The sequence below is a fragment of the Pinus tabuliformis genome, chromosome 3_2, assembly GCF_031772625.1.
Source record: "Pinus tabuliformis cultivar Carrire ecotype Pingquan chromosome 3_2, CPIR1, whole genome shotgun sequence".
Taxonomy (NCBI): Eukaryota; Viridiplantae; Streptophyta; class Pinopsida; order Pinales; family Pinaceae; genus Pinus; species Pinus tabuliformis.
The window spans coordinates 1,261,557,586-1,261,578,412 of NC_142302.1; the positions used below are offsets into that span (position 1 = coordinate 1,261,557,586).

Consider the following 20,827-nt stretch of genomic DNA (forward strand, 5'->3'; position numbering starts at 1 on the left):
GTAGAAGCCAAAGCACTCATCAAAGCTAATGAAGAGGCAGTATTAACATTCCTATTTGAAGAAATATTCGTTAGATTTGGACTACCCAGAGAATTAGTCACTGATGGAGGGCCTCCTTTTAATTCCCACGGTTTCAAAGATACGCTTCAGAAATATCATATCAAACATAAGATGACCACACCTTACCACCCCCAAGCGAATGGGCAGGTGGAAAGCACAAACAAGGTCATAGAAGCTATCTTAACAAAAACAATAAAGGAGAATAGAAGGGACTGGTTTCAGCATTTGCCCGAGGCTCTTTGGGCCTACAGAACCACCTGGAGAAATACAACAGGATTTTCACCCTATGAATTGGTTTATGGAAAGAATGCTATTTTTCCTGTAGAATTTGAAATTAAAACCTTAAGAACTGCTTTAGCTGTTAACCTTGATTTAACTGATGCACAGACAGCTAGGTTGCAGCAGTTGCAGGAACTGGACGAGAAAAGACTGGATGTCGTCCACCAAACAACTATGATACAGCAACAAAGGAGCAGATGGCATGACAGAACCATTAAGCGAAAGCAGTTCCAGAAAGGTGACTGGGCTCTTCTTTACGACTCACGTTTCGAGAACTTTCAAGGGAAGCTGAGAACAAGATGGCTGGGACCGTATGAGGTGGATACTGTTTTCCCAAATGGAACAGTTAGACTAGTAACAATCGATGGAAGCAGAACACCACTGTTGGTGAATGGCTACTGACTTCGGTTGTATCAGCGGCCGGTTTCCAAAGAGGACTTCAAAGCTACTTGCATGGCAATAAAACAGTATTCTTTTCTAGAGGAACTTGCCGTCCCTCAGAACACTTGAATTTCTATTATTTATGTAATTATTAGGATTAGAATTTTTTTAGGAACTAATAAATCCTGCCAAGGATTGCAATATTATATTTCAAGATTTTGCAGATGTAGCATGGGAAGTAGCTGAGAGCAAAGGTTGCAAAAGGAACTATGGGGCGGACTCCGAATTCCTGTTGCTGCAACACCATTTCCGGTTGCTGCAACACCATTCTGTTGCTGCAACGCCATTCCTCCGTTGCTGCAACACCACTTCCAGTTCTCCCAACATTTTTCCTGTTGCTGCAACACCATTCCCTGTTGCTGCAACACCATTCCCTGTTGCTGCAACACCACTCCCCGTTGCTGCAACACCACTCCCCGTTGCTGCAACACCACTTCCCGTCGCTGCAACACCACTTCCCGTTGCTGCAACACCACTTCCCGTTGTCCCAACATTATTCCTGTTGCTGTAACACTAGTTCCATTATTCCAGCACATTCCCCGTTGCCCAACGGTAATTCTCTGTGGCCGCAACACCAATCTCGGTGCCACGACAGTGCTCCCTGATCCGAAATATCCTTTCCACACGAAACACATCACCTTTCGTGATGATTACAGAACCGCACCGTCATTTTCCGTTATTATCATATTCCCGTGCTTTCAGATCCGCAGTAATGATTACAATTTGACAGCGGACGAGAAAAGACTTTTTGACGCAGCGATCCAAAAAGGTAAAGGACAAAGGTACGCACGTTTATGAATAAGCATTAAATAATAGATAAGCGGAAAAAGGGTGATAGGTCCATCAAATGATTGCATTCCCCAATCATATCATTCACACGTAGGAAAGGGGGGGTTACCAAAGCAATTTCCATAATGGATAACCACGCCAACCACTGCCACCCTTAATTCTCCCGGTTGTATGTAAAAACTACAGCACGTTACCATTGTAATGTATACTCTGAGTTAAAATCGGTAGCTCGGCTCTGAATTCTGAAGATTTACCGAAACAACAGCCATGGGAGGAACCCTTATCACTCATGAACCAGGCACGACAGCAGTTCTGGAGCTCTTTCCGGAAATTTACCAAATTTTCCTGCAAGCCGGATGGATAGAATATTTCAGGAGACTTCCGGACTTTGACGAGCAGCAAGTCCTGGAATTCACATGTAATTTGACAGAAGGATTCTCTGTCGTCCAAGGAATTCAAGTTCCGTTTACGGAAGAATTCATAGCCGAAGTCACCGGACTCCCAACCACTGGTACGAGATGGTTCAGCAGGAAGCACTTGATTCTGAACGCGTAGCAAGACTTTCTCTGGCCGGGCGAGGAAGTAGAAACCAAGGGCAGAGGTGTAGCATTGCGGTCGCTACCTCAACCATGGCCAAGAGTCGCCGAATTCGTCAAGCAGTATCTAACATGCGAAGGTCGTTACCAGGTAATCTACCAGCACGACTTCGTTCTGTTAAATCACTTAAGAAATGGTCAATTATTGAATATGCCATATTATTTGCTGGGTTGTCTTAAAAATATGGCACGATATGCTATGAAAGCGAAGAATCCAGCCCTCTCCCTAAAACACCATCGCCTAGTTCAACTGCTAATTAACAGGGCTCTTCCTCTGAACATCCCTCCACCCCCCATTAATCCCCGTCCAGAGGAAAGAAGTCCACAGCCTGTGCAGGGTAGTCCTCATCAAGAAGAGGAAACCCCTCGTCAAGCTGAGGATATACCTCAGCAAGACCAGGAGCCTCCTCAACAAACGGACGACACCCCTGAGCAAACCCCTTCGGAAAACCCTCAGCAGACAGAGCATACCCCCGAACAACCCCAGCAAAAACCTCTGCATGTTACAGAAAATGAACAAGAAGCAGTGGAATTAACTGTGTCGCCCAAAAGAACCAATTCTCCCGCCCCCATACTCAGTATCTCCACTGATGATTCTGAAGATAATATCCCAATTATGCAGCTTAAACGAAAAAAGCAGCAGGCAAAGAAAACCCCAGTAAAAAGAAGAAGAACGAGGGTTTCAACCAAAGCACCCACCACCCCGACTACTGCTCCGGGCACAAGAGCCAGCAGGAAGAGAAAAACACCTCAATTCCCTGCCTTTTTACCAAAACGAAAATCGGCAGTAGTTGGATCCCCTGAGCCCTCCAGCCCACCATCCATTGTTTTAAAACCCCGTACTCCGGCCACTTCCCGAAACCCTTCTCCCTCACCCACAGAGGCTGAGATGCAGAGCGTTCATAGCTTCATGGCATCATATCTTAAGACAGCTGATACACAAGAACCAGCTGCCGACACCCAGAATGATAGTGAGCAAGTGGCCGCAACACAAGAACCAGCCACTACCCCAGGTGACACACAAGAACCACCTGTGGGAAATATTGACCAAATTGACGTAGCAGAACCTCTGCCTCCACTGGAATTCACCGTCTCAAAGGATCAGCCTACTATACCCGCCCTGCAAGAGGAAATTGAGTTTCTGAAAGCTCAGATTCAGGATTACCAGGAAGAGATAATAAGAATCAAGGAAGCTTATCAAGAAGAATTCAGTCTGCATGTTTTAGCAAGAGCAGCCTCGGCAGCAGAGAAAAGCAAAGATATCGAATATCTGTGTACAAGTTGTGGCGAGATATATGCTCAGGCAGGGTATAGGTTAGTGCAGGAACCAATAGAGGAAGCCCCCGAGGCTGAAAATGAAACAAAGGAATCTGATGATGCTGAAGTAAAAATTTCACAATTTTCTGTTGAAACAGAAAGACCTGTTGCTACACAAGAACCAACAGGATCCGTAGAAAAAGCACAGTCAGCAAGCCCTGTTGACACACAAGAACCAACAGGAGCTTCAGAAAAAGCACAGTCAGAAAGCCCTGAGAACGTGCAGATGAACGAACCTGTTTCAGAGGAAGTGCAGAAAGAGAACCCTGTTGACACACAAGCACCAACAGGGGTTTCACAGGAAGTGCAGATAGAGAAACCAGTTTCAGAGGAAGTGCAGAAAGAGAACCCTGTTGTTACACAAGAACCAACAGGATCCTTAGAAGAAATGCAGTCGGTAAGACCTGCTGATACACAAGAACCAGTAAGTCCACCTGAAGCTGTACAAGATCAAGAACTTACTGACACACAAGAACCAGTAAGTTCTTCAGAGGCTGCACAAAAACAAACAAAGGAGCTTCCCGATGCTATGCAGGAGAAAAAGGAAGAAGATACAGATTCACCCCGGCCTACCCAGACTACTATGCAAAAAGAGCAAACAGTCTCAGAAGGAAACAAGGAAGAATTGAAGCAAGGAACAGAAGAAGAAAAACAGACAGATTCACCCCGGACCACCAAAATCAATCTAGAGAACAATGAATTAGACTAGCAAGAGGAAGAAGTTCTGGTGGAAGATGAAGAAAAAGATGCTGGATCATCCCAGCCCACTTCGACAGAACAGATGATTTTGGTTGATGCGTGTATGCAAACAGAGCCTCCCACTGTTAAAGATGCATGTGTAGAAACATAAAGTTTTCTGGAAGTGAAACGCATATGGTGGAGAGAATACCATCAATCCCAAGGGAAAGCATTTGAACAATAGAAGGGGACCTGGTTTGATCATGCCTATAGGAACTGGGAAGCACTGGAACAGTGCAGGGCCCAGTATAAAGAAATTAAGGAGCTGAAACACAGGATGTCCCTGATGTTTGAGTTATGCCAAAGGATGCTCGCCGCAAGGAAACCCTCCTTCAACTATGCCACATTCTTAAGGGAAAGGCTTGCATTTATTCAGCTGAAGGCCATCAAGGAGGGGAGGCCTTATCAAGTGGTCACAACAGATCAGTTTATGAAAACTTTTGCAGAAGCACCCAAAAGTGACCAAAACCTGCTATGTGAATTATACCTCCATAATGAGGCAGTATCTGAAGAAAGAAACATGAATATGACACCTGTAGCAGGTGATATACAACTGAGAGCTTTCATTTCCTTTTTGGCAAATCAGCTCACCTGGAAAAATGCCTATGTCTCAGGCGTCCAGAACGAACAGAATTGCCTTTTGTGGATTCGGGCTGAACCACAAAATGCTGCCACTTTCATTTTGCAACATTTAAAAATGATAGAAAATGATAAGATGAAGGATCATGTTATGAGACTGCGAACAGAGGTCCTAACATACTGTCAGCAGTATATAAAAACCAAAGCATCATTGGCTGTGAAAGCAAATAAATTATTTTGGGATAACTGCCCCGCAGAAAGGAAAGAATATCACCCGTATAACCCAGCAAATCTGCAAGTAGCATTATCAAGGGTACCTCGGTATGTTGAAAGCATGCAAATCTGTGCAGAAAACTGGATAGGTTACAAATTCAAGTTCCCACTTTTATGGTTACCGGGTGATCAGTATAAGGGTCAGTTTCGACTTTCTAACAGAGAAGAGGCAGCAGTATGGAAACAATTGCGAACTATTTGTGGTTTCAGAGACAAGTTTGATGTTACTCCCTACAGCTATTGTCTTAGTAATCTTCATTGTTCGTCCCAGTTCTCCGACTCAGACTCAGAGTAGACATTGCATGGGGACATGCAATCTCTTCAGTTGGGGGGGATGTTGGGACTCACAATTGACCTATTTTTGACCTTATCTTTTGCCGTGTAATTACCCTTTTTGCAGTCATAAGTGAAAGCTTTTATTTTATAATGACATATTAACCCCAAGGTATGAAGTAACCTTCCGCATGTCTATGTTTAATTGTTTATTTCATATTCGTGAATATCTTTGTACTTATCCTTGGAAAACGCTGACTAAATTGTCAAATAATTGTCTTAAGCTTGCAGGAGTTATAATGAATAGTTGCTGTAATACTAAAAACAGCAACTACGCAGTGCTGCAACACTAGAAACAACAACTACGCAGTTGCTGCAACACCAGAAACAACAACTACGCAGTTGCTGCAACACCAGCAACAGCAATTACCTAAACCAAGCCATTTTGTAACAGCCACGAACAACAGATGGCAGCTATCTAGAGAATTGTGACGTGGCATAATCAAGCGGAAAGTCTAAAGAAGGAAGAACACAGTCAGCATGAACAGCATGGGGAAATGGCGAAGGAATATGAAGAGCCCGAGAAGACAGTCAAAGTCAGTACCCGCCGTGTAACAGCTAAAGCTCAAGAAAAGAATGTATTATCATATTGTTGTAACAGCACTCTGAATTGCTTATTTTTGACAAAAGGGGTTAACTGAACAGGCTGTAATATTCTATTGTAATAGATGTCTCCTCTATAAAGAGGAGACATCTACATGAAACGGGAGTTAGTCGGTGGCTATGGTCAGTCTGTAACTGAGATTCTGAGAACATCAGCAAGTCTGAACTCTGTTGTATTTAATCTTTTTGGCAGATGAATATAAAACTGTTTTGAGCACTTAATTCCGTCTTCGTTTTCCTGGGGAATCTTGTGAGAAGGACTGGGCCCACCTTCCTCACAAGATTCACCCATTTACTTTCCTGTCAAGTGTGTGAGTGTGCAGTAATTTCTCTTTGGTACTCTGTTTGGATTTGATAGCATTACGTCTGGCATTCTTTGTTTTACTAGTACTCTGTTTCATTGATCTTTGAGTTTGTTCTCACCGGTGAATGAGAGTGCAGTGTGCATCAGTAATTCTGATTACAGGGGCAGGTGCTGAACATCCCCATCTGGAGGATAGGGTCCTGATCCTCTGCCAACAGAGCGTCCATTATTTTGCTTTTCATATTTGTAGTTTTACTTAATTGTTTTCATTTTGACAAGTACTGTATTGACATAGCGTAAGAATTACGTATACTACAGCTTTCGATGCTTTTAGACTTTAAGTACATACAGTACGCAGTGCCTTTGAAATAAAAAGACTTTCCCTGGTCGACAATTAATGTGGTACTTGAATGTTTAATTCATAAACAATTCAACTAGCCAACAGGCCTCATTGCCATACATTCAGAAAATTCATGAGTCTGGAGTAACCACATCCTGAAATAAAAAACAATATAATGCCTGCAATAAAAGGTTTATTTTACACAAATCAAAACGAAATTTATTCTCTGATGAATGTAACTAAAAGCAGAATAACAAAATAACAGGGCTGCTGAGCACAAAGAATGTCAGACTTGGGAACTTTACAGCTAATTACAATCACTACAGAGCATGGTGGATATGTGAAGGAGGCTGTTGAGCACAAAGAATGTCAGACTTGGGAACTTTACAACTAATTACAATCACTACAGAGCATGGTGGATATGTGAAGGAGACCCATTAATTTATGTAGTCCTGCATGATCACTCTCAGTGTTATATCTCCATTTCCTTCGATGCAAACCGTGGATTAATAGTCCCATATAAGAGAGATAGGTTTAGATATGCCACAGGGAGATATGCCAAAGGGACAACCCTTAACATAAGGCTATACTGAAAAAATTTATAAGCAACCATTGTAACCCTCCTAATGATACTAATAAACATGAGTTGCATTTGAGCCCTAAAATTCTGCAAAATAAAAAATTCCCAGACTTTTATATTAGAGTTAAATCATTTTTTCTCAATAGGTGATTTTCCAAAGATGGGTGTCAGATAAAAAGAAGCAGCTGCTCCTAAAAACCCTAAGTTGTTCTTTACCAAAGGCTCCCAATCCGAAGTTCTCTGCACAATTGGAAGTATCCCAAACAAAGGAAATAACAATAGCCACAGGGGAGAAAGAAGAAAAACCCACTGCCATGAACCCTCCACTCTGCCCTGAGGGCTAAGCTGGGTAGCAAACCCAAACACACAACCCTAGCAATGGATGTCGCAAGAGTTAAAAAGTACAGGACATCTGTCAAACTAGGCACGTTATTGCATCCCTCTTCCCTAACAAGGCACTGCTTGATGGCATCAATTGTATTCAAAAGGGCTGCCTGATAGCCCTCTTCCGATACAAAAAAGTTAAAACTGATTCCCATACCTGGCCTGCAGCTCACCGAAGGATTGACGAGGAAGCCTGGAACCCACTATTAATCCTATGCCGAAATTCAATATGTTTGGGGAAGAGATGTCCTCTACTATAATCACAGTCCTGTCATCAGGGTGCCATAGGTCCCTGAAGGATTTATTTGAAGGAGATGGGGATGGCCTAGACCTTGTAAGGATTCTCGTTTTCCACTCTGACTCGTCCTCCAAAGCCTGCAACTCTTGTGAAATCTTCAAGGGCTGGAGATAAGACCCTGGCTATGTCAAGACCCTGGCTATGTCAATAACATTGGTGAAGTTGTTGGGTAGCTGAAGGTCTGGGATTTTTATTGCTTCTGGCTCTTTTGAGGCCATGTTGGATTGAAAGTCTAAGTTTAGGATTTGGGTAATTGCTAAAGATGGTGTCAACTGCACTTTCTGAATAAGAAAGGTGAACAAGAGCATGGATGCCATTGACAGAGTTTGCTTACCCACATCCTTGAGAAAGTTGTTTTTGTGCTGTGCATATATCAACTGAGAAATACCCAGGTTTTTGAAGGTGATCTGAAAGGGGTTGAAGTTGTGGGTTATTGAATCGGGTGTACATTGACTGATAGAGTATGAGTGTTTTATGCGATTGAAGGTGGGCCTGTAATTGAAAATGGAGAGGAAAGAGAATGACTTAAAAGAGATAACGCAACAGGAACTAAGTGGCATTTTAACTGGGGGTGGAGAAAGACTCGGAATGCTCTTGATGGTTGCTTGCTGAGGCTTGAGCTTGAGTTGCCATGAGATACTGGAGATGGGTCTGATCACAAAAGACCGAATGCACCAAAAATCTGAGCCACCTGATTCCACCTGTAAGGCCAGGCACACAGTAGAATGAATCAGTAGAGTTAGGCACACAGTAGAATGAACTAGTAGAGTTTTGTAAGATTACTCAAAGATGGACAAATACTTCCTGATAAATCATTTGAATTCATGTCCATACCAAAATCAACAAGGATTCAAAGTTTTATGTTCATTGAAAATAATCTATGACATCCAACTGAATATTTGATAAACAGGAATATTTTTGGTGGAATTTTACAGAGTGCGATGGTGTTTGAATTTTAATAGAAAAGAGAATTTTTATACACGCTATTACCCAGGATCAAAACAATTGACATTCTGAAGGGAAAACTATTTTCTTAATGTGATTAGGCTGATAATCAAAATTAAATTCTTCATCTTTTGTTGGGAGAGACACTTTGTAAATAATGTACCAATTCTCTTTAATGTTAACCACCTCCATAGTGTGATTAAGGTAAAATAATCAATTATTTACCAAAGTATTAAATTTCTAAACTAATTCTCTTAATGATAACCACCTCCATAATGTAATTAAGGTAAAAATAACTTATCAACATAATTATTTTAAGATAAAAATCAACCTAACACATACAAGTCATCATATAAATTCAGAGGGAGGATTCTGAATACATTACTTACCAAACGTATAAAACTAATCAATTTGTGTCAGCTTAAAGTCATTTTTCTGTAAAGTCATTTTTCTGTAGCCTCCGCTCATCTCCTATGCTGCTATGTACCACAAGAACTCTAAACAATCGATATAGACACAAATTCCAGGCCAGTTTCTTTATCATCAATGAAGCAATCCTTTTTCCAATGTTCAATATTTCGTTCATGCGCCTTTTTAAAAGCAAGATCATATTCAATTGACAATAACAGAGCACAATACTCAACACACACAGAAAACAAACAATACACAAATTCATTCATTCATTTATTAAAGACAAAACGCCAGAAAAAGTAACGCAAAGACAATTCATTTAACTGAAAACTAAGACTTGGTACAAAGGTCAAACTGTTTTACAACAGTTCTTTAATTTTCAAAAAGAGCAGCGCATTTATAAATTCAAAAAAAACAAGAAGGAAATTTGAACAATGTAATTTAAAAGGAGGAAATTCATAGTCGAGAGAATCTTGAAGGAAGAAAGTCTTTTGTTGCTACTATAACAAGGAGGGACATTTTGTTTGAACACAAGTGCAAACAAAATAGGAATATCATGACTAGGAGAAGATGTTGGTTTGCACCATCTAAGATGGGGGATATCATGTTTGGAGGTGACGGGACTGCAGTTTATTTGTTTTATTTGTAGTGCAAGTTTGGTATAAGTGAAAATTTAGATTGTATATACAATTCAGCATGGCGAGAACTTACCTGAAACTCCACATTTGAATCACTAAGCAAAGTTGGAAGCTGAGAAAGACAAATTTCAGCGGCCATATCCCATGCATCCCTGTAAAGGAAAACACAATAAGAACCTCAATCAACAAACCACATTTAGGCATGAACAATAACCTCAATCAACAAACCATTTAGACATGAACAATAATAATGACGAAAGTAAGGTTTCCAAAACATATTACCACGTGGGAATCATGTTGATGAGCAGGTGCCAAGGGTGGAAAAGAAAGGGGAGAACAGTTCGCAATCCCCAATCAAGAAATTTCAGAAGAGACTTGCAACTAAAAGGTCTTGTCGAAACAACTTCTGAAACAGTTCTGCAACAAAAACGCATTTCCTTAATGGTTACCAAAATGCAGAGGTCATTACCACGAGATAACTATCCAATTCAATAGTGTCAGTCACTGCTGTAGGTATCCAATTCAACTATGCTAAAAGTGGTTTCCGTTCATTTTTTCTTCCAGGTATCATTAGCATCAAAGTGAATCTCCAAGTAATGAGCGTGGATAGAACCTGTAACTGCTAGAAAGCTGAACACACAAAACCAGAACCTGTAACTGCTAGAAAGTTGAACACACAAAACCAAATCCTTTAATGAAGGTAAAAGCTGTGCTCGAAAAAATGCTGATGGAAATAAAACACACACGGAATTTGGTAGCACAAAAATTCTGTTATCTACACCTCTAAAGCCAAATGCTTTGGGTAAATTGACAATGAACGATGAAAGACAAGTGTTAATGTATGTAGCACATAGCGTGACATGTGATGGGCACGTGGTAATAGATGGTCTCATATGTAATGGATACATGGCATACCTCATTATGTGTCACAACATCCATACCAATTAGTTCACCAGTTACATGCATCACCTTTTACTATACGCTATGGAATAAAGGAACGTTGAACAAAATGCGCAGCGAAAGTGTGTATCGTTTCTTTTTGTGTTTCAAGTCTTTATTAATTTTCTAATTTACAACATTATTATTAGCATTTGCACATGATGTTGCAAAGGAAACGCCGTAAGGCATAGAGTGTGGAAGAATAGCGACATGCGAATGGGCATTGTTGAAAGCAAGAGTGGATGATAATGAGTTGCAATTGAAATTGTTAGTTATGTGTATGCTGAATATGGATATTTTCTAAATAATAGTGTGTAGAAGAATAGTGACATGTGATAATTTCCTTCATTTATATAAATATTATGGTTCTCAAATGACTCTTTAGAAAAAAATTGTATATTACATGAGATTTCTAACTCTAATGCACATCCAGTAAAATGCTTTTACAACTGATCTGCCATTTGTTGTACTGGTTGTCACTTGCTATTTTCAAAGTTTTGTATGGTGTAAAATGCTAATTAAGTATTTTAATGCTAACAAGTATCTCTGATAATAATGGAGCCGAAGTTCTGGACAAACCCAGAAAGTGCCACTAAGAATGCATACAACCGGATTGATGGGAAATTTTTAGCAAAGGCAGCTGATTTAGGGCCCGATGGCTCCACAGCAGTCGCTGCTATTTTAGTTGATGGGAAAAAACTCTTTGTAGCAAATACAGGGGATTCCAGGGCTGTTATATGTAAAAACGGCATTGCTATTGAGCTGACTGTTGATCATGAGCCAAGTATTGAACGCCAAAACATCGAGAAGGGTGGATTTGTGACACTCTTGCCAGGTACCACTACGAATGTTGTGCAGAGATTAATTTTAATGAGAACATACTTAAATAATTTTTTGATTTGTAACTTTCTAATTCTATCTTAATGGTCTAGCTCAAGAGTAACATTTGAATGGTCAGAGGGAGAAACTGTATACTTAATGGCGTTTTTTTTTTTATATATTAGGAGATGTACCTCGAGTTCATTTAAGTTCAGAACCAGATGTGAGAGACACGACCATAGATGCAACCAAAAAATTTCTCATTAGCGATGGACTGAGGAAGGCAAGGCATTTTTTCCAATCATTTACTTATTTTCATAGTTACTGTTACATGCATATTTTTTTTTATTCGCAAACTTATCTCATGGGAGAAAGCATCTAGGAAATTTTTTGATTACTGTATTGTCATTAATTTTACTCGAGTAGTTCATCTGAATATCAGAGAGGTTCTTTTTTGAAGTGCTTAAAGAAAGATGCCCCAAGTAACTGCATTGCAAAGAGAGGATTTCCTGTCCCTAGGTACCAGATCCGAGGGGCATTTATCTGCCCAGTCCCTGGAATTGCACATAGTGTCACCGCTTAACTTAAGCTATAGGAATGCAGAAAACTGTAGCGAGAATGGAGGTAAGGTGGTTGGCTTAACATTCCGTCGACCTCACCAGTTGAATCAATGCCTGTTGGGAAAATAAAATCTTCTATGGAAATGATACGTAATTATTAACATAAATACTTTTAAAACATCAAAGAATATAGATCAAATATTCTGAAGTTTCAATCGAGATCACAATTTCTCCAGAAGGAAAAACACATTGACAGCAAGTTTAGTTATGTCAAACTATATTAAACCTACCGATTGGGAAGAGGTAGAAGAACGATTGAGAATAGCAATAAGGAGGTGCATAGAGCATCTCTGAAAAGCCTAAAATCTGTAATGAGCTCAAATGACCAAAACAGGTCAACAGGACTGGGAAGAACAACGATTGACTGCCTAGAGCATCTCTGAAACAGTCTAAAATCTATGTTAAGGAAAGAAAGGAAAAGTAGAGAATAAGATGGAAAAGGGATCCGGGTGGACTCAAAAAGGGGGGAAAATCCAGAGGTGTTATCCCTAGACAATGAAGTAAGTTAGAGGAAAGCATTCCAGTAGTAGTGTTGCACCAGAAAATGTTTCGTGGAAGTAGCTAGGACTTGGGAAGTTTGAGGAAGAGCAATAACGAGGTCAGAGTGAGAGCCAGAAGAGGAGCCATCATCACTGTAAACCGCAACAAACATGCCAATGCTGAGCTGATAATGGGCCAACGAGAGGAAAAAATATTTTCAAGGATTGAGTTCCAAGTCATATTTATTATTATTTGGACATCTAATTTCATTCTGTCATATTTCACTATTCAATATTCAGGATTGTATGGAATCCTATGACAATTGCAAGGCAGATAACCATGAGAACATAGTTAACTTCAGGTGAATAGATCTAACCCTCGTAATTTTGTGAGGTATTCACAATATTCACTCGAGGGAAGCAACTAAGAGCCATGGACTATCTTATGATTGAGAATGTTGCTGTAATCAATGCTTGACTGGCTACAATGGCTGCTAAAGTGGCTACAATACAAATTTCCGAGGACAAAGGATAAAAAGGAGTTACTATTAAAATTTAAAATTCCCTCTTAACAAACTCTACCTAGGATTTCTTGAAAATTTTAATTTACCAGCCTTTGCATTTCATCAAAAGATAAGAGCCTTACTGTAAAAGAAGGATTGAAACTGAAAAGTAATGAGTTGTTATCATTTTTTTCCATTCCACCAGTCACAAAACATTAAACATGTATGTACCAGTTCACTCTACATGATTCATGATTTATTGCAGAAATGGTAAAAAACTCAATGCTTATTTCTTCTGATCTCAACAGAAATTTGCATTTTGAAATCTTATAAATCTATTAAAATAGTAACAATAGTACAAAATTATATCTTATTTTTGAGTGATCAGGAACTTTAAGGCCCTAAAAGCTTTATTATGAGTAAAAGCTTATAATTTCATTGTCTTCTAACAGTTTTGTGTGAACGAACTCTAAATTTCTTGCACCATTCTGACTTGAAGTAAATGCACAAGTGGTATATTGTAGGGAGACAAAGTCAACCTGCAATTGTTTTGGAGAAACCTGTAGAGCTTGTCAATCATTAATCCTTCAAAAGGCCCAGTGCTCTTATTAGTCTTCAATGTGGTTTTTCCTAGAACATACACAAACCTTGTATTCTTTGCCAATTCAATCTACTACAAATCCTCATCTAAGAGTATTTACTTTCTTCCACTGTATTTCTGCTTGCATAACTTATGTCATGTGAGGAGGAATGAGTTCCTCTAAGCTTGAGATAGTCTTTTATGCTTTCAAAAACCTGGTTGATAAATTCAGATCCTTCAATGTTTGGACATCTTTGTAACCAGATTGGGCTACACATTTATATACACCTTTTGGCTCTAGTTTTCCAACCATAATTCTATCCAACAAAAGTATTGACACCTTTTGGCTCTAGTTTTCCAACCATAAATCTCTCCAACAAAAGTATTGTCTTGACTGGAACCATTCTTATGGTGACAATGACAAGAACTTCATGCCGAGACCCCACATTCTTTACATAATGCTCAATAATCGGTGGTAAGTCAGAAATAAGGTCACTGCAAAAGAAATGAATTCCTGGTACAAGTGAATTCACCCCGACAACCAATCCATTCAAACCTTCAATGCTGAGTTTTCTATGTGCTAAATATTTATACTTTTTCTACCTTCCTTATTTCCAAGAGAACATTATGGTCAGAAAAATTGTTGCAATGATGAAGGGACACCAACCACCCTGTGGCGCCTTATTCAATACATATGATAGATAAACTCCTTCAAAGATAGCAAAAAGCAGAGTGAAGGGTGATATAAGAAAAACATGCATGTTCCAACCCACAAGCATGACGAAAATTGTTGCAATTAGGAAGGGACACCAACCTCCCGGGGCCCAAATCGAAGCACTGATTCTTAGTGACAAAAAATATGCAAAGATGCATTATAGTATTACAAATTAGCAATGTATACATGGGCAAGAATTCTCTTCTAATCGAATAGAATGCTAAAACAGACATTATGTGGAAGCAGAATGATAAGTCAAGAAAATTGAAAAATGTGTGTATTGAACCTCATAGCTATCCCCTTTCTCCAAGACCTTCACATAAAAAAATTGCAATTTTTCTATTTCAGACATAATCAGCCTTTGAATGCCTAATGATTCTTGCTGTGTTGGCAATGCCTCCAAATCAGAATCAAATACTTGCAGACAGAACTTTTGGCTTAAGTCACATGATGATGATAGTGCTTTCAACCTGCCCTAAGGAGTCTCATACTTTGTGGAAGGTTCTCCCATTCCAGCACAGTTCTGACATCTAATCCTTTTATCAGCAACCATCATGGCAGACAAAGATCTCAAATCTAGCCTACCCTTCAAAAAACTCTCCTCTATTCGAACATCTGTAAAGTTTGGCAAGTTAAGAAGTGGTGCTAATTTGTCATAAACTGGCGGAATTTCAAAAGTAACTCCCTCTGCTATCTCCAATAAACCAGATGTTGTTGTATGAGGACCATGTTCTGGAGCAATGTCAAGATGGTTGTAATTCCACAGATTCTGGACTGCATCATCTATGTGAGGACCTGCCAAAGCAGGAATGTCTAATCCATGTGGAGTCCTCTCATCTTTTAGAACCATCTGAGAGCCATGACTTAATTTCCGACCTTTCCTGTTTGATGTACGCTTTGCAGTGGAGGGACCTATGTGGGCAGCAGCAGCTACTGCTGCTTTCAACTTATTGGCTTTGTTGAACTTTTGTGTATGTTCCCCAAGTATGGTCTGATAATATTCCTCTGATATGTGCTTCTCAAAGTCATCACCATCTTCATCATTGCTGTCTGCATCTTTCCGTGCAGATGAGTTATAACCAGCCTCTGGTTCAACATGGTACCGTTTTCTTTTTAAAACCATCTCTGATGGTAAATCCGATGGCCTCTTAGCCCGAACACCATTTATTTGTGCAAGCACTGTGTCATAACCTACTTCATTAAAGTCAAAATAAATAGAACATAATGATCAGATATGTTAATCAAATTATCCCAACCCAACCACTATTACATTGTTGTTAAACAAGAAAGTAAAGAAATTTCATACAATGATCTCTACCTAGCTATGATGGACAAAAATAAGGGAAGCCCAAAAACACCCCAATAGATTTCTATAATTCAAAGTAACAAATCAACATCATCTTTATGGCACCTTTAATTCCATTACTCTCATCTTGAATACAGCCATTGGAAATTCAATACCAGAAACAGGGACCTTTCATGAGGGAGAAGGTGGTGTTATTCTTTCGGATAGCTAGAAAACTAAACAATCAAGGCTAACTAATCAACACTCACAAAATAAATAAAATGGTGAATATTGTTGTAAATAATTTTCCCCGATTAGCGGGGCCAATCACTTCAAACAATTTATAAATGGATGATGAATATCTTGGGGCAAAAATAAAGGTAATTGACACAAAGGTGTATGAAAGGTTCATGTAACAGACAAGAGTATATGGCCTTCCCATAGGTTACAAGAAGTTCTACCTTGTTAAAAGCAGTAGAAATTTTAATGTGCGGGTTAAAAGGTAGAGCTTCCCATTCCAAAGAGTTTGGAGATTCAATACAAGGAACGTGACAACTTTCAACGGGTACAAGCCTCGAGGTAGCATTACTCTATGGGCTAGTTAGAAACACTAAAAATTCAGTATTGGCTAATCAATAGCCACAAAATTCATAAAATGACAAAAATTGATGTGAACGAGTCTAGGTCGGGCCGTGAAGCAAATCATTTTAAACAGCGATAAAATAGGATTACAAATCTCCGAGGGCAATAATGGAGGTAATTAACAGCAAATACCACCAAAGGGTCATGCAACAAATAGTACTAAACATACGATGGCCATTAACCCACGTGGCTACAGTTTGGATCTTATGCTCGGAGGGCGACCATGATTGTCCAGGCACAGATACAGCTAGATTCTTGTTCCTGCTACTAAAAACTAATGCAATCACACCTACCGGTGCCTAGTGGATCTTGTTATGCTTATACCTACCGGTGCCTAGTGGATCTTGTTATGCTCATACCTCCTAGTGCATATGCAATAAATAAATATAATTTAAACAAACAAACAAAAAAGAACATGGCCGTCATAAAATTAAGTGCGGGAATTCATGTGCAATAACTAAATAACCTCTACTTAATGCAATTGTGCATAGAATACGTAGACAAGGTACTAACAACAAGAATGAATGTACCTGAAATGGAGACTGAAGAAACTGTTATCACCTCCAGGAGCAGTGATTAGACTTGTACCCTACTCTTGCAATTTTACATAAACACTAGATCAATTACAGCCAAAATTGAACCACAATTACAACAAAACCCTGAATTTAAATAATAATGAAATTTGCAAAAACCTTGAAAATTCACAGACAATGTGTCAGACATCGTGAACCACCAAGAAAAAAAATTATAATTTCTATAAAAATTAGATAGGATTTGCATCACTCAATTAACACAACTAAATAACCTAACACTGAGTAAACCCAATTTCAGCCCAACAACAAAAGAACAGAACCCCAAAACTGGATCTCAAACGAGCTGTAAAAAAGTTGTACCTTTGACAGGGCGCCTGCATGATAATTTGTGCTAAAACCCTCGGAAATTCAACGGCGGAGGGTTTGTATTTCGTTTGGGAATCGAACTGACAAACAACGGGTAGTTAATATCTTGAGTGCCTCGAGGCTCCTTACACTAAAATAAACCTACTAAACTTGTAAGAACGATGGAGAAATCTAGCTTTTGAGGATATGCGGGGGTTTGGACCTGGCCATATCTTCTTCTACCATATTTCCAATGCTATGCCGCTTGCTTGCTTCCTGTTTATTCTGAGATACCACTTACCCCGTGTGAAAGCTGACTTTATCAAACGAGATCATCCAGACACAACAAGAAGATCATACCCAAAGGTATGGTGATGGGTTGGCTCGATACTTCCGGCCTTGAATTTGACAACAATAAGATCATGCCCAAAGGTATGGTGATGGGCTGGCTCGATACTTCCGGCCTTGAATTTGACAATGGCAGCAGTAGGGCTTTCTCTCACGATGCTCATGGATCCCCCTGGCATGATATCCACATCTTGGAAGTTTCTCGTTTTGCTTAATGAATAGAGAGCGCAGGAGGATTCAGAGTGCAATGCATACTTGCCAGATGACAGATGCGATGCACGGCCAGATTCCAGATGCGATGCGTGGCCATGGATAATGAATCAAACACTTCGAATAAAATGGTGAATATTAATTCCATCGTCTAACAACGAAATCACTGGCGAAGAAAGTATAGACACTAAGTGCTCACCTAGATGAGGATCTAAATTGGTGAGAGTTGGTCCTGGCTATTTAGTATTGTTTTTATATTACGGTACCATTTCTTATTAACAGACGGCAGAAGATAAGATAAGACTAGTTTTATTAATGGCAGTGGGTGACCAAAAGAGAGGTCGACGAGGCTCAAAAGTACACTAGTTACAACATACTGTGGAAGTGCCCATTACTTGTCATTAGGTATAGATGTAAAAAGTATAGGAGGGAGAAGAAGCATCCACATCTGTGTCAATCACTCTGTAGCTACTGATGCATTGCTTAATAATGTCAACTAGGGAGTGCCTGGGTAGTGCCAATCTATAGTCTACATATTTAAATTAGTGTTGGAAAGGGGTTTAGAAAATTTCAGTCCTTTCATTAGTTGAGTAGGGTTTGATTCCCAACTTAAATCGTAATCTAGAATGAGATTCTTGATTTTGCCCACAATGAAACTCTCTAAATTAGCTAATTTGTAAGTCTATTTCAATTGTTACCAACCTATATCCTTTATGAGCTGGATGATAGGTATCACGCCTCATTACGAAATGTATATATATTTTTATTATCTTATTTTTGAGCCCTGGGGTTGGCTTGATTGGCCTTGGAGTTAGACATTGAACTTCTCAGAAATGGGATGTCACAAGTTCAACTCTTACAATTCCTTTGGGGTTATGCATTGTAATCAATGCTGATTGTCTACCTGGTTTACCATCTATGAATCATGGGGAATACTTGTAATCAATGCTGATGGTCTACCTGGTTTAGCATCCATGAATCATAGGGAATACTTGGAAGGTCTCTGTGAATTTAACAACATCTATTTAAATTTTATAGTTGATTGTATTGTGACATGTATTGTTTTGCAATCGCTAGTCAATCAAAAATTAAAATTATACATTAAATTGGAGCAGGTTCAAAGTTTCTTTCCATTTTCCAAATTGCATATGTTTATCTCAATTTCCTAACTTGATTGTAACTTGTGAAACAATTTCGTTTTTTCCTCTATTGGTTCTATTATGGTGTTTCTACTTGCATTGACTTCATGGGTTAATTTCCTGTGTTTTATCTTTGGCATATGATATATATTGTTAATTGTAACAATGATCTGCATCAATGAACAAGATTTTTCTAGTTGTGATATATTGCCATGTCCATTTCTCAAACCTCAAAGGTGAAGATTCTCCAACATTTTACTTCTCACATATAATGAATTTCTTGTTTTTCCCCATCATATTTCTAGTTGAATATGTTTCATGCGTAAATACACTATTTTTCAAATAGCTTAAACTGTTCATATATTTCCTATACTTATATGTTCATTTGTCTCTTGCACCTATCCAAAGAAAAAACGCCCAATAGTATCATTATGTCATGGCATAAAGCAATAGTGCTTCCTTATTGCAAAAATTGCGTTTGTGAAAAATCGTTATCATTTTTGATAATTTCCTTCATTTATATAAATATGATGGTTCTCAAATGACTCTTTAGAAAAAAATTGTATATTAGATGAGATTTCTGACTCTAATGCACATCCAGTAAAATGCTTTTACAACAGATCTGCCATTCGTTGTATTGGTTGTCACTTGCTATTTTCAAAGTTTCGTATGGTGTAAAATGCTAATTAAGTATTTTAATGCTAAAAAGTATCTCTGATAATAATGGAGACGAAGTTCTGGACAGACCCAGAAAGTGCCATCAAGAATGCATACAACCGGACTGATGGGAAATTTTTAGCAAAGGCAGCTGATTTAGGGCCCGGTGGCTCCACAGCAGTCACTGCTATTTTAGTTGATGGGAAAAAACTCTTTGTAGCAAAAACAGGGGATTCGAGGGCTGTTATATGTAAAAACGGCATTGCTATTGAGCTGATTGTTGATCATGAGCCAAGTATTGAACGCCAAAACATCGAGAAGGGTGGATTTGTGACACTCCTGCCAGGCACCACTACAAATGTTGTGCAAAGATTAATTTTAATGAGAAATTTTTTTGATTTGTAACTTTATAATTCTATCTTAATGGTCTAGCTCAAGAGTAACATTTGAATGGTCACAGGAGAAACTGTATACTTAATAGTGTTTTTTTTTTATATATTAGGAGATGTACCTCGAGTTCATTTAAGTTCAGAACCAGGTGTGAGAGACACGACCATAGATGCAACCACAAAATTTCTCATTTTGGCTAGTGATGGATTGTGGAAGGCAAGGCATTTTTTCCAATCATTTACTTATTTGCATAGTTACTGTTACATGCATATTTTTTTTTTCGCAAACTCATCTCATGGGAGAAAGCATCTAGGAAATTTTTTGATTACTGTATTGTCATTAATTTTACTCGAATAGTTCATATGAATATTAGAGAGGTTCTTTTTTGAAGTTCTTAAAGAAAGATGCCCCAAGTAACTGCATTGCAAAGAGAGGATTTCCTTTCCCTAGGTGCCAGATCTGAGGGGCATTTATCTGCCCAGTCCCTGGAATTGCACGTAGTGTCACCCCTTAACTTATGCTATAGGAATGCAGAAAACTGTAGCGAGAATGGAGGTAAGGTGGTTGGCTTAACATTCCGTCGACCTCACCAGTTGAATCAAAGATGCATTATATTATTACAAATTAGCAATGTATACATGGGCAAGAATTCTCTTCTAATCGAATAGAATGCTAAAACAAACAGTATGTGGAAGTAGAATGATAGGTCAAGCAA

General features: G+C 39.0%; 1 protein-coding gene, 1 long non-coding RNA gene and 1 pseudogene across 2 annotated transcripts; 2 read left to right on the forward strand and 1 right to left on the reverse strand.

Annotated features, from left to right (window-relative positions):
• Window positions 1–9,960: 9,960 nt before the first annotated feature.
• LOC149185322 (uncharacterized) lies at window positions 9,961–10,440 on the reverse strand. The gene is made up of 2 exons (XR_016257833.1): window positions 10,191–10,440; window positions 9,961–10,060 (listed from the first exon to the last, which is right to left on the reverse strand). It is a non-coding gene; the product is annotated as an uncharacterized LOC149185322 (long non-coding RNA).
• A 962-nt stretch (window positions 10,441–11,402) lies between these two features.
• Window positions 11,403–12,249, forward strand: LOC149185323 (putative protein phosphatase 2C 44). The gene is made up of 3 exons (XM_089415623.1): window positions 11,403–11,682; window positions 11,852–11,949; window positions 12,109–12,249. The coding sequence occupies exons 1-3, from the start codon at window positions 11,403–11,405 to the stop codon at window positions 12,247–12,249; spliced, it is 519 nt and encodes a 172-aa protein (XP_089271749.1).
• Window positions 12,250–19,788: 7,539 nt separating this feature from the next.
• LOC149185324 (putative protein phosphatase 2C 58 pseudogene) lies at window positions 19,789–20,127 on the forward strand (annotated as a pseudogene).
• The last annotated feature ends 700 nt before the right edge of the window (window positions 20,128–20,827 follow it).

What these genes read in the sequence shown, in the direction of transcription:
- LOC149185323 (XM_089415623.1), top strand. Translation starts at nt 11,403, where the DNA reads ATGGAGCCGAAGTTCTGGACAAACCCAGAAAGTGCCACTAAGAATGCA. An exon ending in ATTTGTGACACTCTTGCCAG is followed by an intron (nt 11,683 to 11,851) that starts GTACCACTACGA and finishes TTTATATATTAG; the next exon opens with GAGATGTACCTCGAGTTCAT. An exon ending in TTAGCGATGGACTGAGGAAG is followed by an intron (nt 11,950 to 12,108) that starts GCAAGGCATTTT and finishes TCTGAATATCAG; the next exon opens with AGAGGTTCTTTTTTGAAGTG.